Source organism: Punica granatum, chromosome 7, assembly GCF_007655135.1.
Source record: "Punica granatum isolate Tunisia-2019 chromosome 7, ASM765513v2, whole genome shotgun sequence".
NCBI lineage: Eukaryota > Viridiplantae > Streptophyta > Magnoliopsida > Myrtales > Lythraceae > Punica > Punica granatum.
In genome coordinates, this window is record NC_045133.1 from 3,794,952 (window position 1) to 3,811,889 (window position 16,938).

The 16,938-nt window shown below is 43.5% G+C and overlaps 4 protein-coding genes across 6 annotated transcripts; 3 read left to right on the plus strand and 1 right to left on the minus strand.

Moving 5' to 3' along the window:
* Window positions 1-414: 414 nt before the first annotated feature.
* Window positions 415-3,049, plus strand: LOC116213684 (purple acid phosphatase 17-like). 3 transcript variants are annotated; one of them, XM_031548714.1, is made up of 8 exons: window positions 415-562; window positions 654-855; window positions 952-1,108; window positions 1,218-1,325; window positions 1,443-1,570; window positions 1,684-1,812; window positions 1,973-2,040; window positions 2,137-2,628. In XM_031548714.1, exons 2-8 carry the CDS (start codon window positions 658-660, stop codon window positions 2,348-2,350), a joined length of 1,002 nt encoding a protein of 333 aa, XP_031404574.1. In that variant the 5' UTR covers window positions 415-562; window positions 654-657; the 3' UTR covers window positions 2,351-2,628. The 3 variants fall into 3 exon arrangements, with proteins under 3 accessions (XP_031404574.1, XP_031404575.1, XP_031404573.1); XM_031548715.1 differs by adding an exon at window positions 2,635-3,049 and having other exon boundaries at window positions 418-855; window positions 2,137-2,355; XM_031548713.1 differs by having other exon boundaries at window positions 419-855.
* A 366-nt stretch (window positions 3,050-3,415) lies between these two features.
* On the plus strand, window positions 3,416-5,528 carry LOC116213683 (purple acid phosphatase 3-like). Its single transcript, XM_031548712.1, has 7 exons — window positions 3,416-3,768; window positions 3,898-4,054; window positions 4,219-4,326; window positions 4,469-4,596; window positions 4,707-4,835; window positions 4,942-5,009; window positions 5,176-5,528. Exons 1-7 carry the CDS (start codon window positions 3,568-3,570, stop codon window positions 5,387-5,389), a joined length of 1,005 nt encoding a protein of 334 aa, XP_031404572.1. The 5' UTR covers window positions 3,416-3,567; the 3' UTR covers window positions 5,390-5,528.
* Window positions 5,529-5,627: 99 nt separating this feature from the next.
* On the minus strand, window positions 5,628-8,193 carry LOC116213682 (UV-B-induced protein At3g17800, chloroplastic-like). The gene is made up of 3 exons (XM_031548711.1): window positions 7,826-8,193; window positions 6,829-7,124; window positions 5,628-6,736 (listed from the first exon to the last, which is right to left on the minus strand). The coding sequence occupies exons 1-3, from the start codon at window positions 7,964-7,966 to the stop codon at window positions 5,905-5,907; spliced, it is 1,269 nt and encodes a 422-aa protein (XP_031404571.1). The 5' UTR covers window positions 7,967-8,193; the 3' UTR covers window positions 5,628-5,904.
* Window positions 8,194-11,093: 2,900 nt separating this feature from the next.
* On the plus strand, window positions 11,094-16,201 carry LOC116214008 (extra-large guanine nucleotide-binding protein 3-like). The gene is made up of 8 exons (XM_031549215.1): window positions 11,094-12,119; window positions 12,243-12,380; window positions 13,523-13,627; window positions 13,738-13,923; window positions 14,043-14,238; window positions 14,406-14,650; window positions 14,814-14,983; window positions 15,160-16,201. Exons 1-8 carry the CDS (start codon window positions 11,094-11,096, stop codon window positions 15,743-15,745), a joined length of 2,652 nt encoding a protein of 883 aa, XP_031405075.1. The 3' UTR covers window positions 15,746-16,201.
* Window positions 16,202-16,938: the final 737 nt, after the last annotated feature.

Genomic DNA, 16,938 nt, shown 5'->3' on the forward strand with positions numbered 1-16,938 from the left:
GCAACGACAATCTCTAATTGATTGTAAGCTAATTCTGAAAAAATAATATATCAATATATAGAGAATTGACCCCAAAAAAAAAATCTAACGTAATCACATTTTTTGAATTGCATCACAACTCATAATTTACATTTTTTTTTTGTTAATCTCCTTTTGTTTAATTTTGTTTAGTTTTTTGTTTATAGTTTTTGCATTTATCTTGTCTTATCACAAAACAATGCTATCTGTATTTTCTCTACAGGAAGCAGGAGTCCAGACCTCTCCGACAACCAATCAATGATCGCCACGTCAGCAAACAGCCCAAGGTTTTGACTTGACCCCTGCAGCCACTCCACGTGGCATACTTCCATTCGCTGAAACCGCTCGAATTAATATTTCTTCCCCTAAAACCAACCATCATCTCTAATTAACCAGCGGCTAATCATCGGCCTTAACTTCTCTCCCCACAGTATAATTAGCAACGGAAGCTCCAACGGCAATGGCGTTCTTCCCCTGCTGCTATTTAACTGAAACAGAGAAACCCGAAGCCTCCCCTTATCGGAGATTCGATCCGCCGGACAAAGTAAATCTTCGTCACTTCTTTGTTGGGTTTCCTGTTCTTCTTCTCTCTTTCTGTGTTCTGAGTCTTCCTTGGCCGAGCTGGGCTTTCGCAGCGCCATGGAAGGTCTCTGCAGCAAGAAGACGATTCTGGGTCTCTGCCCTTTCCTCCTTCTCCTCCTCTGTTTCTTTCCTTTCACCAACGCAGAGCTTGAGAGATTCGAGCAGCCCGTCAAGGCAGACGGGTCAACGAGCTTCCTGGTGATCGGAGATTGGGGCCGACGAGGAGAGTACAATCAGTCTGAAGTTGCTCTTCAGGTCAGTTTCCCTCTTCAACATCATCAATGAAAAACTTTTTTTTTTCCTCAGCTGAAAAACAGAGCTAAAGGTGACGTTTTTGTTGTTTCTGGGCAGATGGGAATGATTGGGGAGAAGCTGAACATCGATTTTGTGGTATCAACGGGAGACAATTTCTACGATAACGGGCTGACGAGCGACGTCGACCCTGCGTTTGAGGAGTCCTTTTCCAAAATCTACACTGCTCCGAGCTTGCAGAAGCCGTGGTACAGTGGTAATCTACTGATTCTCCAGCCTCCACTGATATAAAGGTCGAAGCTTTACTTAAATTTTGCTTGATTTGGATTGATTGTTTGTCCTTTTGGTGTTTTTTCGAAATGCAGTTCTGGGGAACCATGATTACAGGGGAAATGCAGAGGCCCAGTTGAGCCCTGTCCTCAGAAAAATTGACAGCAGATGGCTTTGCTTGAGGTCCTTCATTGTCAATTCAGGTTGGTGCTTATTAAACCGATCAAATTCGGCAATTCGGACTCGATCGATGAAAATGATTTCAATGTGTGTGGTAATGTGTGGTGGGATCAGAATTTGTAATTGTTGTGATCCTGCAGAGTTGGTGGAGATGTTTTTTGTGGACACGACACCGTTCGTGAGGTCGTACTTCACCGACTCAGAGGGCCATACGTATGATTGGCGCGGCGTGAAGTCCCGTAAGATGTACATCAAGAACCTATTGGGGGTACTTCCTCTTTTAACCTTAGGAGCAAGAGACTGGAATATCGATGCTCCTTTTTTTTTTATAATTCTCAATGGATGGATTGATTATTTACTGCGAGTTCTTGCTCGGAACAGGATCTGGAATTGGCGCTGAGGGAGTCAACCGCAACATGGAAGATCGCAGTTGGTCACCACGCGATCAGGAGCATAAGCCACCATGGCGACACTCAAGAGCTCGTGAAATTGCTTCTCCCAATTCTTCGGGTAATTTTCAAACAATAGTTTCCAAAACGGGATCGGATACTAAACCTATCAGGCAATGACTCCAACCCGTGGTTCTATGGTTGATTCTGGCTTGCTATCAATACTTAATTGTTTAGTAACAAGACTTTCCGATACTCACTCGAATTAATCCAATGACCAGGTGAACAATGTCGATTTCTACATGAACGGGCACGACCACTGCCTCGAACACATTCAGGACACAGGAAGGTAAGAACCAACCAAAACATCGACATTCCCCAGTGGTAGTCATCCTAGAAAAGCGCAACAAGCATGTTAAAACACTATCGTTATCACTTTTTGCAGTGAGATTCAATTTCTAACAAGCGGGGCCGGGTCCAAGGCGTGGAGAGGAGACATCAGATCAACAAACAAAGCACACGTGAGGTTTTTCTATGACGGGCAAGGATTCATGTCGGTTCAGCTAACCTCAGATAATGCAAGGATCGTGTTCTACGATGTGTTCGGGGAGGTCTTGCACGAGTGGAATGCGATGAAGAGGCTTCACCCGTCGGTGTAAGAGAGGTAGAGCTCCCTAGACCTACATCTAGAATAAGATGACTTGGGGAGGAAGACAATGTGATTAGTTAGAGGAATAGAATTTGTAGTCAGAGGTTCGAGATTCATTCCTTAGCAATGGTGGGGGAAGGATCTTGTGTGTAAATGTTCTTTGTCAATTCTTTGATTAGGTAACATTGATGTGTGATTATTTGGAGAAGTTCTCTCTTCTTCGGAGCCGTTTGTTCTTCACTAGACGGTGCGATTTTCAGAAATTTTAATGCTATCATTGTTCGAGAATTGCAGCAAAAACCCAAAAAGAAAGATCTTTGTTACCGCGAAAACCCTGGGAAAGCAAAGATTTGGTTGAGGAAGTGTGGGCAATATCGCATTCCCGTTAACAGATTAAGCCTTCACATGTAATTGGCCATACGAAAAAGCTTTCTCCAGTACAACCGGGATTACGGTTAGCTTCCTCCACTACTACGAGCTGAGAGCCGCATGCTTCTGTCATCTGGACCTGATCAGAAAATATATTCTTCAATTTCTCGACAACAAAAGATGCTGTTTCGTGGTGATCAATTGCCGAACTCGTGAACATCCCACAAATCAACCGATCTAAGGAAGTCCTTGCAGACAAGCACCAAGAGACACTGTGCTGGTGGTGATTCGTACATGAAATGCTGCAAATTTGTCATGAGGCTCAACCCAAGTTTCACCAGTCTTGATCCTTACAATTTATGAAACAGGCTCGACAATTTACTTATTACTTTCAGTTTTTTTGGTGAAATCACGAGGTGTTTTCATCTTATTGCCTGAGATTGATCTCTTCTCGGGCGTCGACTTAACCCAGGCCTCAAGATACTTCCAGCAGGTTTGAACCTATTATTATTTGTTTCGCTTACTGCCAAGATGAAGAAACTTCCCACATTAATTTAATCTCTCTCACCTCATCAGACCTAAAAGACATGTACTCGTACGTCAGAAGTTTCCAGGAAACCGACCGAACGTTGGCCTTTATGCAAGCACATGTTGTCACGCATTCGTCTCTCTACAAAAGGAGAAAGACGCATGCATGGAAATGTGAAATTCAGTGGTTATTAATTTTCACTGATCACTCTTCATTTACACGATATCGGACTCGTGCAGGTCACATTTTTTTTGCAGGTTCCATTCAGCTAAGTTCTTAAATCGCGACGGCTTTTATTATTCTACGCTTCAACCAATCGAGTTCCAGGAATGGCGATCCACAGGAGAGACTGTTCCAAGCTCTCGGGCATGTTATGGCTCTTTGCCATGCTTTTCATGTGCTTTCTGCATACATCAGCAGAGCTAATGCGACTCGAGCACCCAATAAGATCTGACGGGTCCCTTAGCTTGTTGGTGGTCGGGGACTGGGGAAGGCGGGGCCGCTACAACCAATCTGAAGTTGCCATTCAGGTTCGCGTCTTATTTTCATCTTTTGCTGTATCATGGGGAAGGACTAGTTTATTCACCGACGAATAACCATGCTTATATAAGGAAGAGGCATTGTTTGACCACCATGTTCGGTTTCTGGTTTCCTCATAGATGGGAAGGATTGGAGAAAGAATGGATATAGATTTTGTAGTTTCGACGGGAGACAACTTCTATAACAATGGGCTGAGCAGCATAAACGACCCCACATTCGTGGAGTCCTTTACAAGAGTCTACACTGCCAAGAGCCTGCAGAAGCAGTGGTACGCTGGTAAGTTAAGACCCAAGTCTTTAGTGTACACCGGTCACTGCAGCATCCGTCTCAGGAAGTTTAGTAGTTTACTTTCATTGCAGTTGCGAAATCTCGAGCTTTATCCAATTGTTCTTCTTTCTATCCCGATTTTCAACATTCTGAATCATCTTTGTTTTCCGAAGTTCTGGGGAACCATGACTATCATGGAGACGTGGAGGCGCAGCTGAACCCGGCCCTTCGAAGAATTGATGAAAGGTGGCTCTGCCTGAGGTCCTTCATTCTTCAAACAGGTAAAGTCCATATTTCTCCATTTTCGGTGAGAAAATTATTCACCATAAAATCTCCGTTCGACGTTCCAAGTTGAAGCAGAACTTGTCAAACCCACGATGGGCCGCAGAGAAATGAGCATTAATTTCCTTTTCCGGTGATCAGAAGTTGCAGAGTTTTTCTTCGTCGACACAACTCCCTTCATTGACAAGTATTTCCGGAAGCCGAACAAGCACACATTTGACTGGAGAGGCGTGCTCCCGAGGAAGGATTACCTCTCGAAGCTCTTGAAGGTCAGGCGATAACTTTAGAAAATTTGCTTAAATGGCCATTGATAACAGAAAATCTCTTTTTCCTGAGCCAAAGATTTGACCAGTTCGTGCTGCATTTTTATCGTGACCAGGATCTCGATCTCACGCTCAGAAATTCCAAAGCAAACTGGAAGTTTGTCATTGGGCATCACACGATCAAAAGCATCGGGCACCACCGCAGCACGGAGGAGCTTGGGAAGCTGTTACTACCGATTCTTGAGGTGGCCTTCTCGCATTTACTAAAGGAAATGCAGAGTACTTCTAACGCAGATAATTCCGAGGAAACATGGAAACGTAACACTTCTTTATTGTGAATGCAACTTTCAGGCAAACGGAGTCGATATGTATATTAATGGGCACGACCACTGCTTAGAACATATTAGCAGCAGAAGCAGGTACGAATCGAACTTGCCCTCTTACACCATGTTTGGTTCGGAAACGAACCGAAGAATACGAAACAGATCAGAACTTTCCCATTCTTTCCACCCTAATATGGCCTGATGACAGCAGTTGCACATGATAAGAGGCTTTGATTCATTTAAGTTCGTAAATGAAATGCAGCGGCATACAGTTTCTTACCAGTGGAGGCGGATCAAAGGCTTGGAAAGGGGATGTGGACGAACTCGATAGAGATGGAGTTGAATTCTACTATGATGGGCAAGGTTTCATGTCCATGCAGCTTACAGAAACCGACGCGACAATAGCATTTTACGACATATCGGGGAAAGATTTGCATCATCTGAGTCTCTCTAAACCCCGACATTCCGCTGTATAGAGATGTCCAGGATACATCTTCATTAGCAATTAGAGTTTCTACTACAGTTGGGTCTCTTAATAGGTTGTATGGTTCTAATTTCCAATTCGGAAGACATCGTTCAAATGATGACAGTAATGAATCATAAACGGACCCAAAACTCTCAAATGCTTTTTATCTTACTACACGGATCTGCCAAACCTACCAAAATGAGCAAGTTATGCGTATTACGTGGAACAATAAAGCGAAGGGGCAGATGGATCTGAAAGACCAGGATTCGTTTCCAGAACATGTATTCAAATGCATAGTAAAATCAAAGAGAGCTCAGCCATGTGGACTATGGCAAAAGCGAATGATGAGTACTTTGGCGGACTCATATTAACCATTATCTTGTCCACAGCAGAAAGTATAAATATATGTACAAACAAGACACAAGATAACGGAATAATCATCTAGTGTACACTCGATTCATTTCGTCAAGCTGGTCAGTGCAACCTCTCGTATTTATGAGAGGCAATAAAGCATGGTATCACCTTTCAGTTCAGCACAAAGTGGTACCTCGAATCTACGTAGCTTTCAACATCCCACAGGAAAGAACCAAATGTCACTGCTTCCAATACGAGCCTCTTCAACCCACCAAAACTGATCTTGATGAGCTCATCCCGAGAAGAATCGACTGTGCCCTCTGGCGTAATCACAATCTCGGGCCGTCCAAATAGAGCCTCTGTATGCTTCTCGATGATGCTTACAGCCTCTTTGGATCTAATCGTGGCATATCTCTGAAGTGTCTCCCCATCAAAGGACATCACGTAAGTTCTCAATCGGGACGGTTTCATCCCATAACCGAAACCATCACTGCTGATCCCACCAGCCCAAGATGAAACTTCGGGATGAGACTGCATAGATTCAAGAGAGTCACCGACAGAGCCTGCATTTTTCTCTTCCCCTACAGTTTGCTGTACATTAAACTCATCCCCATCCGATCCTCCAGGAAGAATCTTCATCGTCTTCTCAAGCTGAAACCTTTGGTCAACCCGCCTAAGGAAGTACCCATACATGACTGACGCTGCATAGACCTGTCCAACCCGAAGCTTGCTTATCTGCGCCACCGAGGAGGAACCACCTGCCCGGTTTCCCAAAATAAGAGCAAGATGATTCTGGATCATCTCATAGGCTTCAGGGGAATGAAGCCGCTCCAGCTTTCCTTCTTGGCTTGGCCACATGTCTACCCGGCCCGAAGGATCTGAAGATGAACTTACAGAAGGAATTAGAGATACATCAGAATCCATGAACTTCTGCACCACCAAAGCGTACAAGATCTCTTCCAATGCCTTTCTCCTCTCATTAGCCTTCACCTCAGCAATTCTCCTGATATTTTCAAAGACGTATAAATCGGATTTAGGATGTAGACCAAGATCGTGTATATTATCAAGTGGAACAGTGTCGACAAAGCTGCTAACCTGTATAGGACTAGGTCCGTGCCAGCAGCTGAGGACTCTTCCTTCGTATTCTCTGCATCACGATCCGTCTGAAGTTGCTCAAGCTGCTTCTCAACTGCAGCAGGCAGAAGGTGTGGATGACTGACTAGGATCTGCGAAAGAAACTGCCCAATTGGAGATTCCAGCTTAAGTGGGGCAATCGGTGCAGATGATCCAGCAGATTCTGGAGACAGTGATGCTCTGACTCCTGTGCTTCTCCTGCTTCCACGAACCCCTTTCCACTGCCCTGGTCTCAATTGTGATGCTGAAGCGGAATGCTGCCATACGCCAATCAGTTAGCTCACGAATCAAATTCTTCCATAAAATGCATAAGGTTACCAAACGGATCTACAAACAACACCGTGCATAACCCAACAATAAGATCTCTAATGCAAACGTACTACATCGGAACAAGGGGGTAATTCACTTATATCACCGAAAGGCGACCAACAAAGCTCAATCAGGTACCAGTCCCCCCACCCAACAGGCGAAAAGGGAAAAATAAATGGAAGAGTTTAGCAGACAGGAAAAACAATGGTTAACTTGCAATTCCAAGTGGATGACTATTCAGTCTTCAGCATATCGGAAACAAACAGAAAGACAGAGCACATACCAAGAATGAAGTTACAAATTTCCGGCATCTACCCCCATACGATAAATCCACAGATGATCATAAAGTTGCGATTTTGACGCAAAATCTCCGACAAACTTCAACTAAATAGAAATGGCCTCGTGTCCCCGACGAAATGATGATTAGGACAAAGATTGTTCTCCGTAAACCATCAAGAACAAATATTCAAGCTTAATTTAAACCCAAGACACAAACGTATGATAAATGCAACAATTAGATTAAGAGAAAAAATCCCAAAAACCATATTTGCAGTTCGACACAGCCAATGACACCAATAGGGAAAAACCAAACATGAAAGAGAGACTGAATAAAGAAAAACTCCTCAATCAATCGAACCACAAAAATTACCTTCAGCGAGGGCCCCAATTTAGCGCCAAACTTAACAGAAATGGGTCCATTGACGGCGGCCGAGCTACCCGACCTGGACGTTAAAGAAGAGCTGGCGACGCCCAGCGACGACTGAAAGATGGTCACGGCGGCTGACTCCATTGTTAAGAGCTGCAAAATCCGCAAATCTCACCAAGAATCTCAATTAACAATCAGAGCTCCCCGGCAGCAAAAGATTCCGCAACCAGAGAAGGTCGAAGGAACAGTGTGACGATCTGAATCAAACCTAGGAATGGATTGGAAATGAATCGAGGAGAGAGAGAGAATAAACCCTACAGGGATGGAAGAATACAACTTGGGCACGACTAATCGGGCGGATTTCGATGAATCTATGGGTCAATGAGAAGGCTACATATTATTTCCGTTTAGGATGGTGTCGGAAAGAACGAGCTGACGGAAATGCCCCTCTTGCCAGCCGCCTTTTTTTTATAATAAATAAATAAATAAAATTCTCCCCTTCCTGACCATTTTATTTTTATTAACTTAGATAATTTCGTTAAAAAAATTTCCTTTGAAATGAGACGTGTTTCATGGACTTCCTTTTTTTGTTGAGGTTCGAGGACACCTGCTGGTCATCAAGACAATCACATTGAGAAGTTTAATCATTCAGATGATTTATAAGTTTGGAATATGACACATATTGAGAATGTAATATTTAAATTTAAAATGCACATGAGTAATTAATAGTTATCATGTAAATTAGAATATTTGTTATAATCATTCGATTTGTTTTATATTCTGCTCATTTAATGCCAAAAGTAGTGTTATGATCACAATTTTTTATCAATTGCATATGTTTCGTTTTAATATTAAAATAAATTTATTATATTTACGTGTATATCAAGCAATTATATCACCAATTAGCGTAACATGAATTTTATGAGTACTAGTGATTTTATTACGAAGATATGGCTGATTTTGATCAAAATGCCGATCTTTGCAACCACCAAATCTTTTTACATAGCATTCTTCTCATGTAGATGAAAATTATGTTAATATGGTATGCGATTAAGTATAAAATCAAGTAAATTGAGACAAAAACTGTTGTTAGGGTAAGCCATGAAACTCCTTCACGTATGGAATTAATAAACGGAAAACAATAAAAAGAAAAAGAATTTAAGAGAAGAAAAAAATAAGGGAGTAGTCCCGGGGGGAAGGGGCTAGAAAGGTAATTTAAAACCGCATGAGGAGATGAGGGAGAAGATCTTTTAGGACTGGAACAACGCCGCTATAACGTCGTCCAGTCGTTTGCGGGGCCCACCGGAGACTCCGGCGACAGCGAGCGTGAATCAGGTGGTGGTGGCGGTGGGCTGAATGAATGACGCGTCACGTGGTGAGCGGGGAAGACTGCCGCTTGTGGCTCCGGGCTTCGGAGGACGGAACTTTCGGACAGGGACAGGGACTCCGATATTATCCAGCCGACCCCACCTAGGAGCCTACTGGAATAATCCAGTCGCTCTGCCTCTGCAACTGCGTGTACTGTTGGTCCACTTCAATGGGCCATTGACAACTGGTGGGCCTGCTTAGGATAAGTCTAAATAGGCCCATTGGATTCTGATTTGGGCTAATCCAGAGGCCCAAAAGCGATACCGCGAGGTGGGCTCGGTAAAAGAATCCTTCGTCTATTCGGCTAAGGATGGCGATGACCGAAGATTGGGCTCAGGTGGCTATGCATCGACCACATCTGTTGAGAAATCAAACTGCAAATCCAATGGAATTGTATATCGGTAAAATTATTTGGTGTAATTCACGATACTTTGCAGATCAAATCAGGGTTTCAGTTAAAAGAAATCGAGGCCGAGGCCGAGATCGAGGTAGTCATGTCTGAGGAGGAAAAGAAAGCACATGCAGTCGGTTATAGTATTGGTTGCAGTATACTACAGTGGCGAATGGACGCGTCCCGCTTGATAGGCTTATTACGAAGGGAAACATCTCTTCAATGTACCCGTTCAATGCAAAAAAAAAAAAAGGGGGGGCTTTTGGCGCCATTGATTTACTCGAAACATTTCTTGAAGACGAGTGATAGCAAGTGAATGTTCCGAGTTTTCTAATTGAGAAATCTAATCTCGTTATATCTCGAGAATTCTTTACCTTAACCCCATGGTGACTTATGTAACCAAAAAAAAAAAAAAGTAACAGTATGGGGACAAATCATATCTTCGGAAAGTGTTTTTTCGTACTTCCAGATTTTCTCCCATCAAGTTTGTGATCGTGTTCATTGAGTTAGTGTTTATTGTTTGTACGCGTGCTCGTGTTCAAGTACTCGCGTACAAGTGCTCGTGATCAAAGTGGTCACATTCAAGGGTTCGTGAAGATTGTCTCCTCCAATTGTTCATCCACCCACTAATCTCTGAACCATGAACGGGATCACTGGCAGAGTCTGTCGCCTTCTACAATTTCTTGAGGATGAGGCAATCTGGTTAAGCTGCCAGAGCGAAAGTTCTGGCTGGTTTAGGTCTAGGAAGTTGGTCGTGCGGCAGCCCCTGGTGGCCGATCTAGCGCAATGTCCCGCTGAAGTTGGCAAACCATGTCGGGCAACACATCATCTGAGGTCGACTTAGATATCACTGAACCGCATCAACCCCCGATCCAGTAGCCTTCATCTAAGCACACGATTATACACTCTGAAGTCGAACCTGACTTAAGCATCGAAGCACACACTTTCGATACTTTTCCTTCGAACATTCAACCACCAGCTAAAAGCAAGAAGACCCATCAAGGATCTTGGTCTCGGATGCCAGCTCCATCAAAAGTGCATAGTCCATCTCCAAGGTGAGATTAGAAAATGATGGGAACTAGTAAAACATATGGATGGATGGTTGGATGGATGGCATATGGAATTCCACCACTACTTTTTTCACTCCCCCATTTAATCATTTTTTGATTCTTCATGCGTTTCGTAGGTACGATCTGTCCCCTGTCCGAGATTCTCTGATCGAACCAAATGGAATGGTGCCTAACTGGGCCAATGATGCACAAACACGTGGCGGCCAGATCGGCGTCAACCGAAGCTGCCAGAGCAAGACGGAATACTTGACCGAGTTTAAACAGAGCCACCGTCACCTCACCGCCGTTAGTCAGCTCCGTTTACTTTCCCTCTCCAACAACACCAACTCTCCTCTGACTCTTTCTCTCTCATCTCACTTCAACTTTCTCTCTCCTCCGTCTTCTTCTTCTTCTTCTTCTTCCCAAAATCGATATCGGAACCTGCTAACTCAAGCTTCCTGCCATGGCGACGGAGCAGGACGAAGACCGGGAGAAGAGGTGGGAGCAGGTCATCCGGAGAATGCTCCCCGCCGGCGTCCCTCTCCCAGACGAGGACCACCTCGACTACTCCATCGCAGTCGAGTACGACGGCCCCCCGGTCCCCTACTCCGTCCCCAGGGTCGATCCCGTCGAAATCGCCGAGCCGGTGTCCGTATCATCTCGATCCGATCTCTCCTCCTCGATACCCGTGGTGGCCCCGATACCGCCGGGCCGGATCTCGCGCTTTGACCGGCCTCGAAATGGCTCCGTCTTCAAGGACTCTCCTGTGGACAGCGGGAGGGCGTCCTCGACCGCTCGAGCTCAGCTGGAACAGCCGGAGCTGGATGAGGGAGACAACAAGAGCACAGTCAGCGTGGACTCGCGAGTTCTGAATCTGGATGATGCCGAGTCTAGAGCTGAGAATGCTGAGCCGAGGCGAGCTGCTGTGGTCACCTTCAACACGCCGAGGGACTCCGAGTACGAAGACAACGACAACTATGAAGATGGCAACTCCTCGTCCTCGTCACCGGCGTCGAGCACCCCGGCTACCGCCGTGGGTTCGCCGTCCGCTGCCACCAAGAAGGCGGCGTCTCGGAAGCGGGGTGTCTGTAGCCGCTGTGGGAAGGGGAATAGGCTGAAGGAGCGAGAGTCGTGCCTTGTTTGTGGGGCCAAGTACTGCGGCAACTGCCTCTTGAAGGCCATGGGGTCGATGCCTGAGGGGAGGAAGTGCGTCAGCTGCATTGGGAAGCCGATTGACGAGGCCCGGCGCTCTGGGCTGGGAAAGTGTTCGAGGATTTTGGCTAGGGTTTGCAGCCCTCTGGAGGTGAGGCAGATAATGAAGGCTGAGAAGGAGTGTGCCGCGAACCAGCTGAGGCCTGAGCAGCTCTACGTGAACGGGAGGCAGCTGAGGCAGGAGGAGTTGGCCGAGATTCTGGGGTGCGCACTCCCACCGCAGAAGTTGAAACCCGGGAAATATTGGTATGATAAGGATTCAGGGATGTGGGGAAAGGTAAAAGAAGGCTCCTTTTATTGGCCATTCCATTGTCGTGCTTGTATGTTAAAGTGTGATCATGATGTTTGATGTTTGATGATTTCTCATCTGGTACCTCTTGCACGGATTTTCGGTCTTCAGGAAGGAGAAAAACCTGATAGGATAATTAGCTCCAAATTGAACATCGGGGGTAAGCTTCGGACTGACGCCAGCAATGGGAATACAAAGGTTTACATAAATGGCCGTGAAATAACAAAGGTGGAGCTCCGGGTTTTGAAGGTAAATTCCCTTGGTTAAAGCCAATCATATGAATCAGAATTGCTTTTGACTTATTACAATTTTCAACTCAGGAGAAACCGTTCTCCCTCCAAAAGTATTGCATTGGCTATAGAAAGATCTGAGAATATATATTGGTTGCGGGTTATGCAAAATGATAGTGCTTTATCTCAAGACATGTATTGCTGCTCAGGTTAGTTTATGCTGGAATATGAAATAAGTCTACGTGCAATACCCTGCAGTGAGGTGTTTCAGTAAGATCTGTCAATGATTCGACTCAGAATATGGAAATTGCTTGTCCTTTCATCCCTAGCTAAAATGTTATGCCATCAGCTTGGTCCTGCAAATATGATTGCGAAGTTTTGTGGTTCTTCCCACTAGCTCTTAAGGAAACCTGGCATTTATTAGGCATAATAAGGATGCAGTTGGTTGGTTGAAATTTATATTCATGAAACAGCTGATGTTGATGTAAAATGGACATACTGGGTAAATTGATAGAGACAGGATATTAAGTTAGAAGGCATGTGTAAAGGTATCCCTACTGACTTAAACATATTAAGAGATGGACTGGTGCAAGACTTTCTTCTACTACATATAAAGGGAGTAGGAGGCAGTGCCGCAGTTCTCTCTCACAAGTGTAGTGTTTTGGAGTTTAACTGATAGGACTCATGGCATCTCTCATGTAATGGGGTCAATAAACTCATTATCTTAGGTTTCCAAAAGGTGAGGACCCTTTATTCTACTGATTAAATTGGTAATGTGTTTGATATAGAAATTACGGGTATCTCGATGATCATATTAAACTAGAAATGTAAAGGTAGATTTCTTATTCTTCTGGCAAAACAAAGTTCTTTCTGCCGTGAGAGCACTTTTTTTACTGATTTACTAGACAATTAAATAGGAGAGGCTGATTATGCTAGAAGCATGATAGTTCTATGCTTTTTATGAAAGTTAAGAATCTATATGAATTATCAAAAGATTTGTTGATCCCACATTTACTACTTTGGTGTATTAAGAGCTCCTTGTCAACAAAGTTGCACATCTTCTATTTGAGACTAATTGTTTGTTCATTTAAATTTATGTGCTAATTTTGTTGTGAATATTGCCTTTATATTAATTTCTATGCTTGCTGCTTTCTATCTCAGCTTGCCAATGTACAATGCCCCCGGGATACTCATTTTTGGGTGTATGACGATGGATCGTACGAGGAAGAAGGTCAAAATAACATAAAAGGAAACATATGGGGAAAGGTGCTTTTAGAATCTGTGGATCTTGAGCTAATGCTATTTCATTTATTTTAGGTGTCAAATATTTTTGCTTTGATTTTTTATACAGTTGAATTTTGCTTCTTGGTAGGCAGGCGTCTACTCGTTTCATTTGTTCGTTATTGTCACTACCTGTTCCACCTGGAAATCCTCATGGGACGAAAGAGGATCCATCTACCTATTCAAATAGATCTGTACCAGAGTACTTGGAACAGGGAAGAGTTCAGAAACTCCTGTTAATTGGGCTCGAAGGATCTGGAACTAGCACTATTTTCAAGCAGGTAAAACTTCATCGCGTGTGACTTGTAATTAGGACTTGTAACGTAATCCATTTATGTTCTGAGCTTGAGTGAACAGAAATTCTTCAGCTACTTGATGTACTTTTTTCTTTCCTGGACAGGCAAAATTTCTTTACGGGAATAAGTTCAGTCCAGAAGAGCTGCAAAATATAAAGCTTATGATTCAAAGCAATATGTATAAGTACCTCAGTATATTACTTGAAGGCCGAGAGCGGTTCGAAGAGGAAGCTTTAATGGAGAGACATCGGGGTGCAAATGAAACTGTAGAATCATCCTCAGGTCCTGTTAAATCCTCAGGTACTTGAACTTCCTCCTGTGGGCACAAATTGTGCTGTTGCTGTGCTAGCTCTAGTTCTGGCCAAGTGTCTCGTCACATCATGCTTCTTCTGTTCTTGCTTTGAAGAGACTCATGGATTTAATTCTTGTCTGGTCATTGCTGATAATCTTTCCTGCATAAAATACAGGTGAAATGGGAGTTGAGGAAAGCAAGCAATGCATCTATTCAATAAATCAAAGATTTAAGCATTTTTCCGAGTGGTTGCTTGATATTATGGCAACTGGGGACTTAGATGCTTTCTTTCCTGCCGCAACACGAGAGTATGCTCCTATTGTCGACGAGGTTTGGAAGGACCCTGCTATTCAGGAAACATACAGGAGAAGGGCAGAATTGAATTCACTTCCTGATGTTGCAAAATATTTCTTAGATCGGGTATGTCTTTTGTGCATCTTCCTTCAACAGCAGACATGGTCCTTCATAAAACTCAAACCACTCTGCTCGTATGCTCACAATTTAATAATATATATTTTGTATATAAACTTAAGTAAGCATCTACATGACTTAATGCATGGTGGTCCTTATCTTATGAGTCCAGGCAATTGAGATATCGAGCAATGAGTATGAGCCTTCTGAAAAGGATATCTTATACGCTGAGGGAGTCACTCCGAGCAATGGGGTTTCCTTCATTGATTTCTCATTTGATGATAGAAGTCCCATGTCCGAGATGTTTAGTGAAAATTTTGATTGCTCACCCGCGATGGCCAAGTAATGCTTCCTTCCAAACTCGCTCTCTTCTTTCCAAGAAATACCTTTTTGCATCAAAAAGTTTTCCCTAGAAAAAAATCGATCTTGAGACAATTCCGAAGAAACAAAGCCTAATCTCTTTAATTTGCTTGCTGGAAACATCATGCATTGTTTGATGAGGTTCTCCCATATGTCAGGTACCAACTAATCCGCATAAACTCGAAAGGACTCCACGATGGCTGTAAATGGCTAGAAATGTTCGAAGACGTGAGGGCGGTGATATTCTGTGTGGCATTGAGTGAATACGATCAGATGTTGGCTCAAGGCAAGGATGGCCCTCTCTACAACAAAATGCTGGCAAGCAGGGACTTGTTCGAGGGCTTAGCAAGGCATCCTTCTTTCAGGGACAGTCCCTTCATTCTCCTTCTAAACAAATATGATGCCTTTGAGGAAAAAATAAACCAGGCCCCTTTATCAGCCTGCGAATGGTTCACCGAGTTTAACCCGGTTAAGCCCCACAGTAACAATCAGGCGCTTGCCCTCCAAGCTTACTTTTTTGTGGCAATGAAATTCAAGGAGCTCTACTACTCCCTCAGTAACCGGAAGCTCTTTGTTTGGCAAACCCGGGCTCGGGAACGGCCATATGTTGATGAGGCGTTCAAGTACGTGAGGGAGGTTCTTAGATGGGACGAGGAGAAGGAAGCAAACATGTTCGGGTTTGTTGGGGATGACTCCATGTACAGTACGGAGCTGAGTTCCTCTCCTTACATCAGGCCAGAATGATGAAATGATTTTTGAGATGAAGCTTCTGAAGTAAGACCTGATGGTTTAAATTGCACTGAACCATCTGTCATTCACAATTGAAGCATAGCTGGTGATGCTTTAGTCGTATCGATTTTTGCCCGGGCCATAAATGTTCATTTGCAGAGAAAGTCGCTGCTCGAGTAGGAGATTGGTGAAGTTCGATGCTGACTCAGAATATTGTGCTTTTCTTTCTTTTCTCCGGGGGGTTGATTATTGATTTTGCCGATTTGTATAGCATTTGTTTTGCTGAGATGAATAAGGGTGGACTCTCTCAGTCTTACAGATCCTTGTCATAACTCATAAGGTTTTGGTGTAAATGTTCGGTAGTATAGATGATTGATCAGTTCCTTGCCACTCTTTTTTGTCTGACCTAGAACTGTTGATCTGTAATTTAATTTCGATAATGAAAGTCGATTTCAAGATGGCTCCATGATTCGTGAAGGATTGTACGCGGAATGTTGCCCGCTCCTTTATTATAACAGGTTGAAGTTTTGAGTTCCGGTCGTTCCTTCAGTGGAGTTCGATCGGAATTTTCAGCTGCATTGTGTATAATCATTACGGCTCTTCTGGATTAGATCGAGCCATTTTTAGTGTTACAAGCCTGGATCATATTACATCGATAAGATCTTGCAGTTGGTTATTGGAACACAATACGTCCCAGTTTTCATTTCAAGCAAAAGAGGATGAGGTTATGCATACCATGAGCACTACCATGTTCCCATTCAACCGCGTTTCGAGTACTTAAAATTTCTGCAATTGTACTGACGAATCATTTTGATCTTTCTTCTTATAATCATCGTAGCCGCCCTCCACTCGTAATCATAATCAGAGAAGATATATATCATTATTCGAACCACTACGATCAAATATGTATCTTTGTTTCGCCCATGTCTCGGTCACCTTTACTGTATTCGGATTCTGATCTAACATTGTTGTTTTTCTTTTTTGGGCCACATCAAACATTGTTGTTCAAAACATGAAAAAGACACAGAATCGAGTCACTTCTCTTCAATTGAAATTTCGATGCAATTAATACTATTTCGACTGCATGTTGTGAACAGCTATTACCTATTTTCCTCTGCAGCAGACTTTTTAATTACGGAAAAAGTCTTTATTCTTTTCTTAAAAAATGAATACATATATATATATATATATATATTGTATGAATCGCG

Bases quoted from the DNA above. Each gene is read 5' to 3' on its own strand.
- LOC116213684 (XM_031548714.1), top strand. From the start codon at position 658: ATGGAAGGTCTCTGCAGCAAGAAGACGATTCTGGGTCTCTGCCCTTTC. The intron at 856-951 runs GTCAGTTTCCCT...GTTTCTGGGCAG, and splicing joins AGTCTGAAGTTGCTCTTCAG to ATGGGAATGATTGGGGAGAA. The intron at 1,813-1,972 runs GTAATTTTCAAA...TCCAATGACCAG, and splicing joins TGCTTCTCCCAATTCTTCGG to GTGAACAATGTCGATTTCTA.
- LOC116213683 (XM_031548712.1), top strand. From the start codon at position 3,568: ATGGCGATCCACAGGAGAGACTGTTCCAAGCTCTCGGGCATGTTATGG. The intron at 3,769-3,897 runs GTTCGCGTCTTA...GTTTCCTCATAG, and splicing joins AATCTGAAGTTGCCATTCAG to ATGGGAAGGATTGGAGAAAG. The intron at 5,010-5,175 runs GTACGAATCGAA...AATGAAATGCAG, and splicing joins CATATTAGCAGCAGAAGCAG to CGGCATACAGTTTCTTACCA.
- LOC116213682 (XM_031548711.1), bottom strand. From the start codon at position 7,966: ATGGAGTCAGCCGCCGTGACCATCTTTCAGTCGTCGCTGGGCGTCGCC. The intron at 7,125-7,825 runs GTAATTTTTGTG...GGCGTATGGCAG, and splicing joins AATTGGGGCCCTCGCTGAAG to CATTCCGCTTCAGCATCACA. The intron at 6,737-6,828 runs GTTAGCAGCTTT...TGAAAATATCAG, and splicing joins ACGGACCTAGTCCTATACAG to GAGAATTGCTGAGGTGAAGG.
- LOC116214008 (XM_031549215.1), top strand. From the start codon at position 11,094: ATGGCGACGGAGCAGGACGAAGACCGGGAGAAGAGGTGGGAGCAGGTC. The intron at 13,628-13,737 runs GTGCTTTTAGAA...CTTGGTAGGCAG, and splicing joins AAGGAAACATATGGGGAAAG to GCGTCTACTCGTTTCATTTG. The intron at 14,651-14,813 runs GTATGTCTTTTG...TTATGAGTCCAG, and splicing joins CAAAATATTTCTTAGATCGG to GCAATTGAGATATCGAGCAA.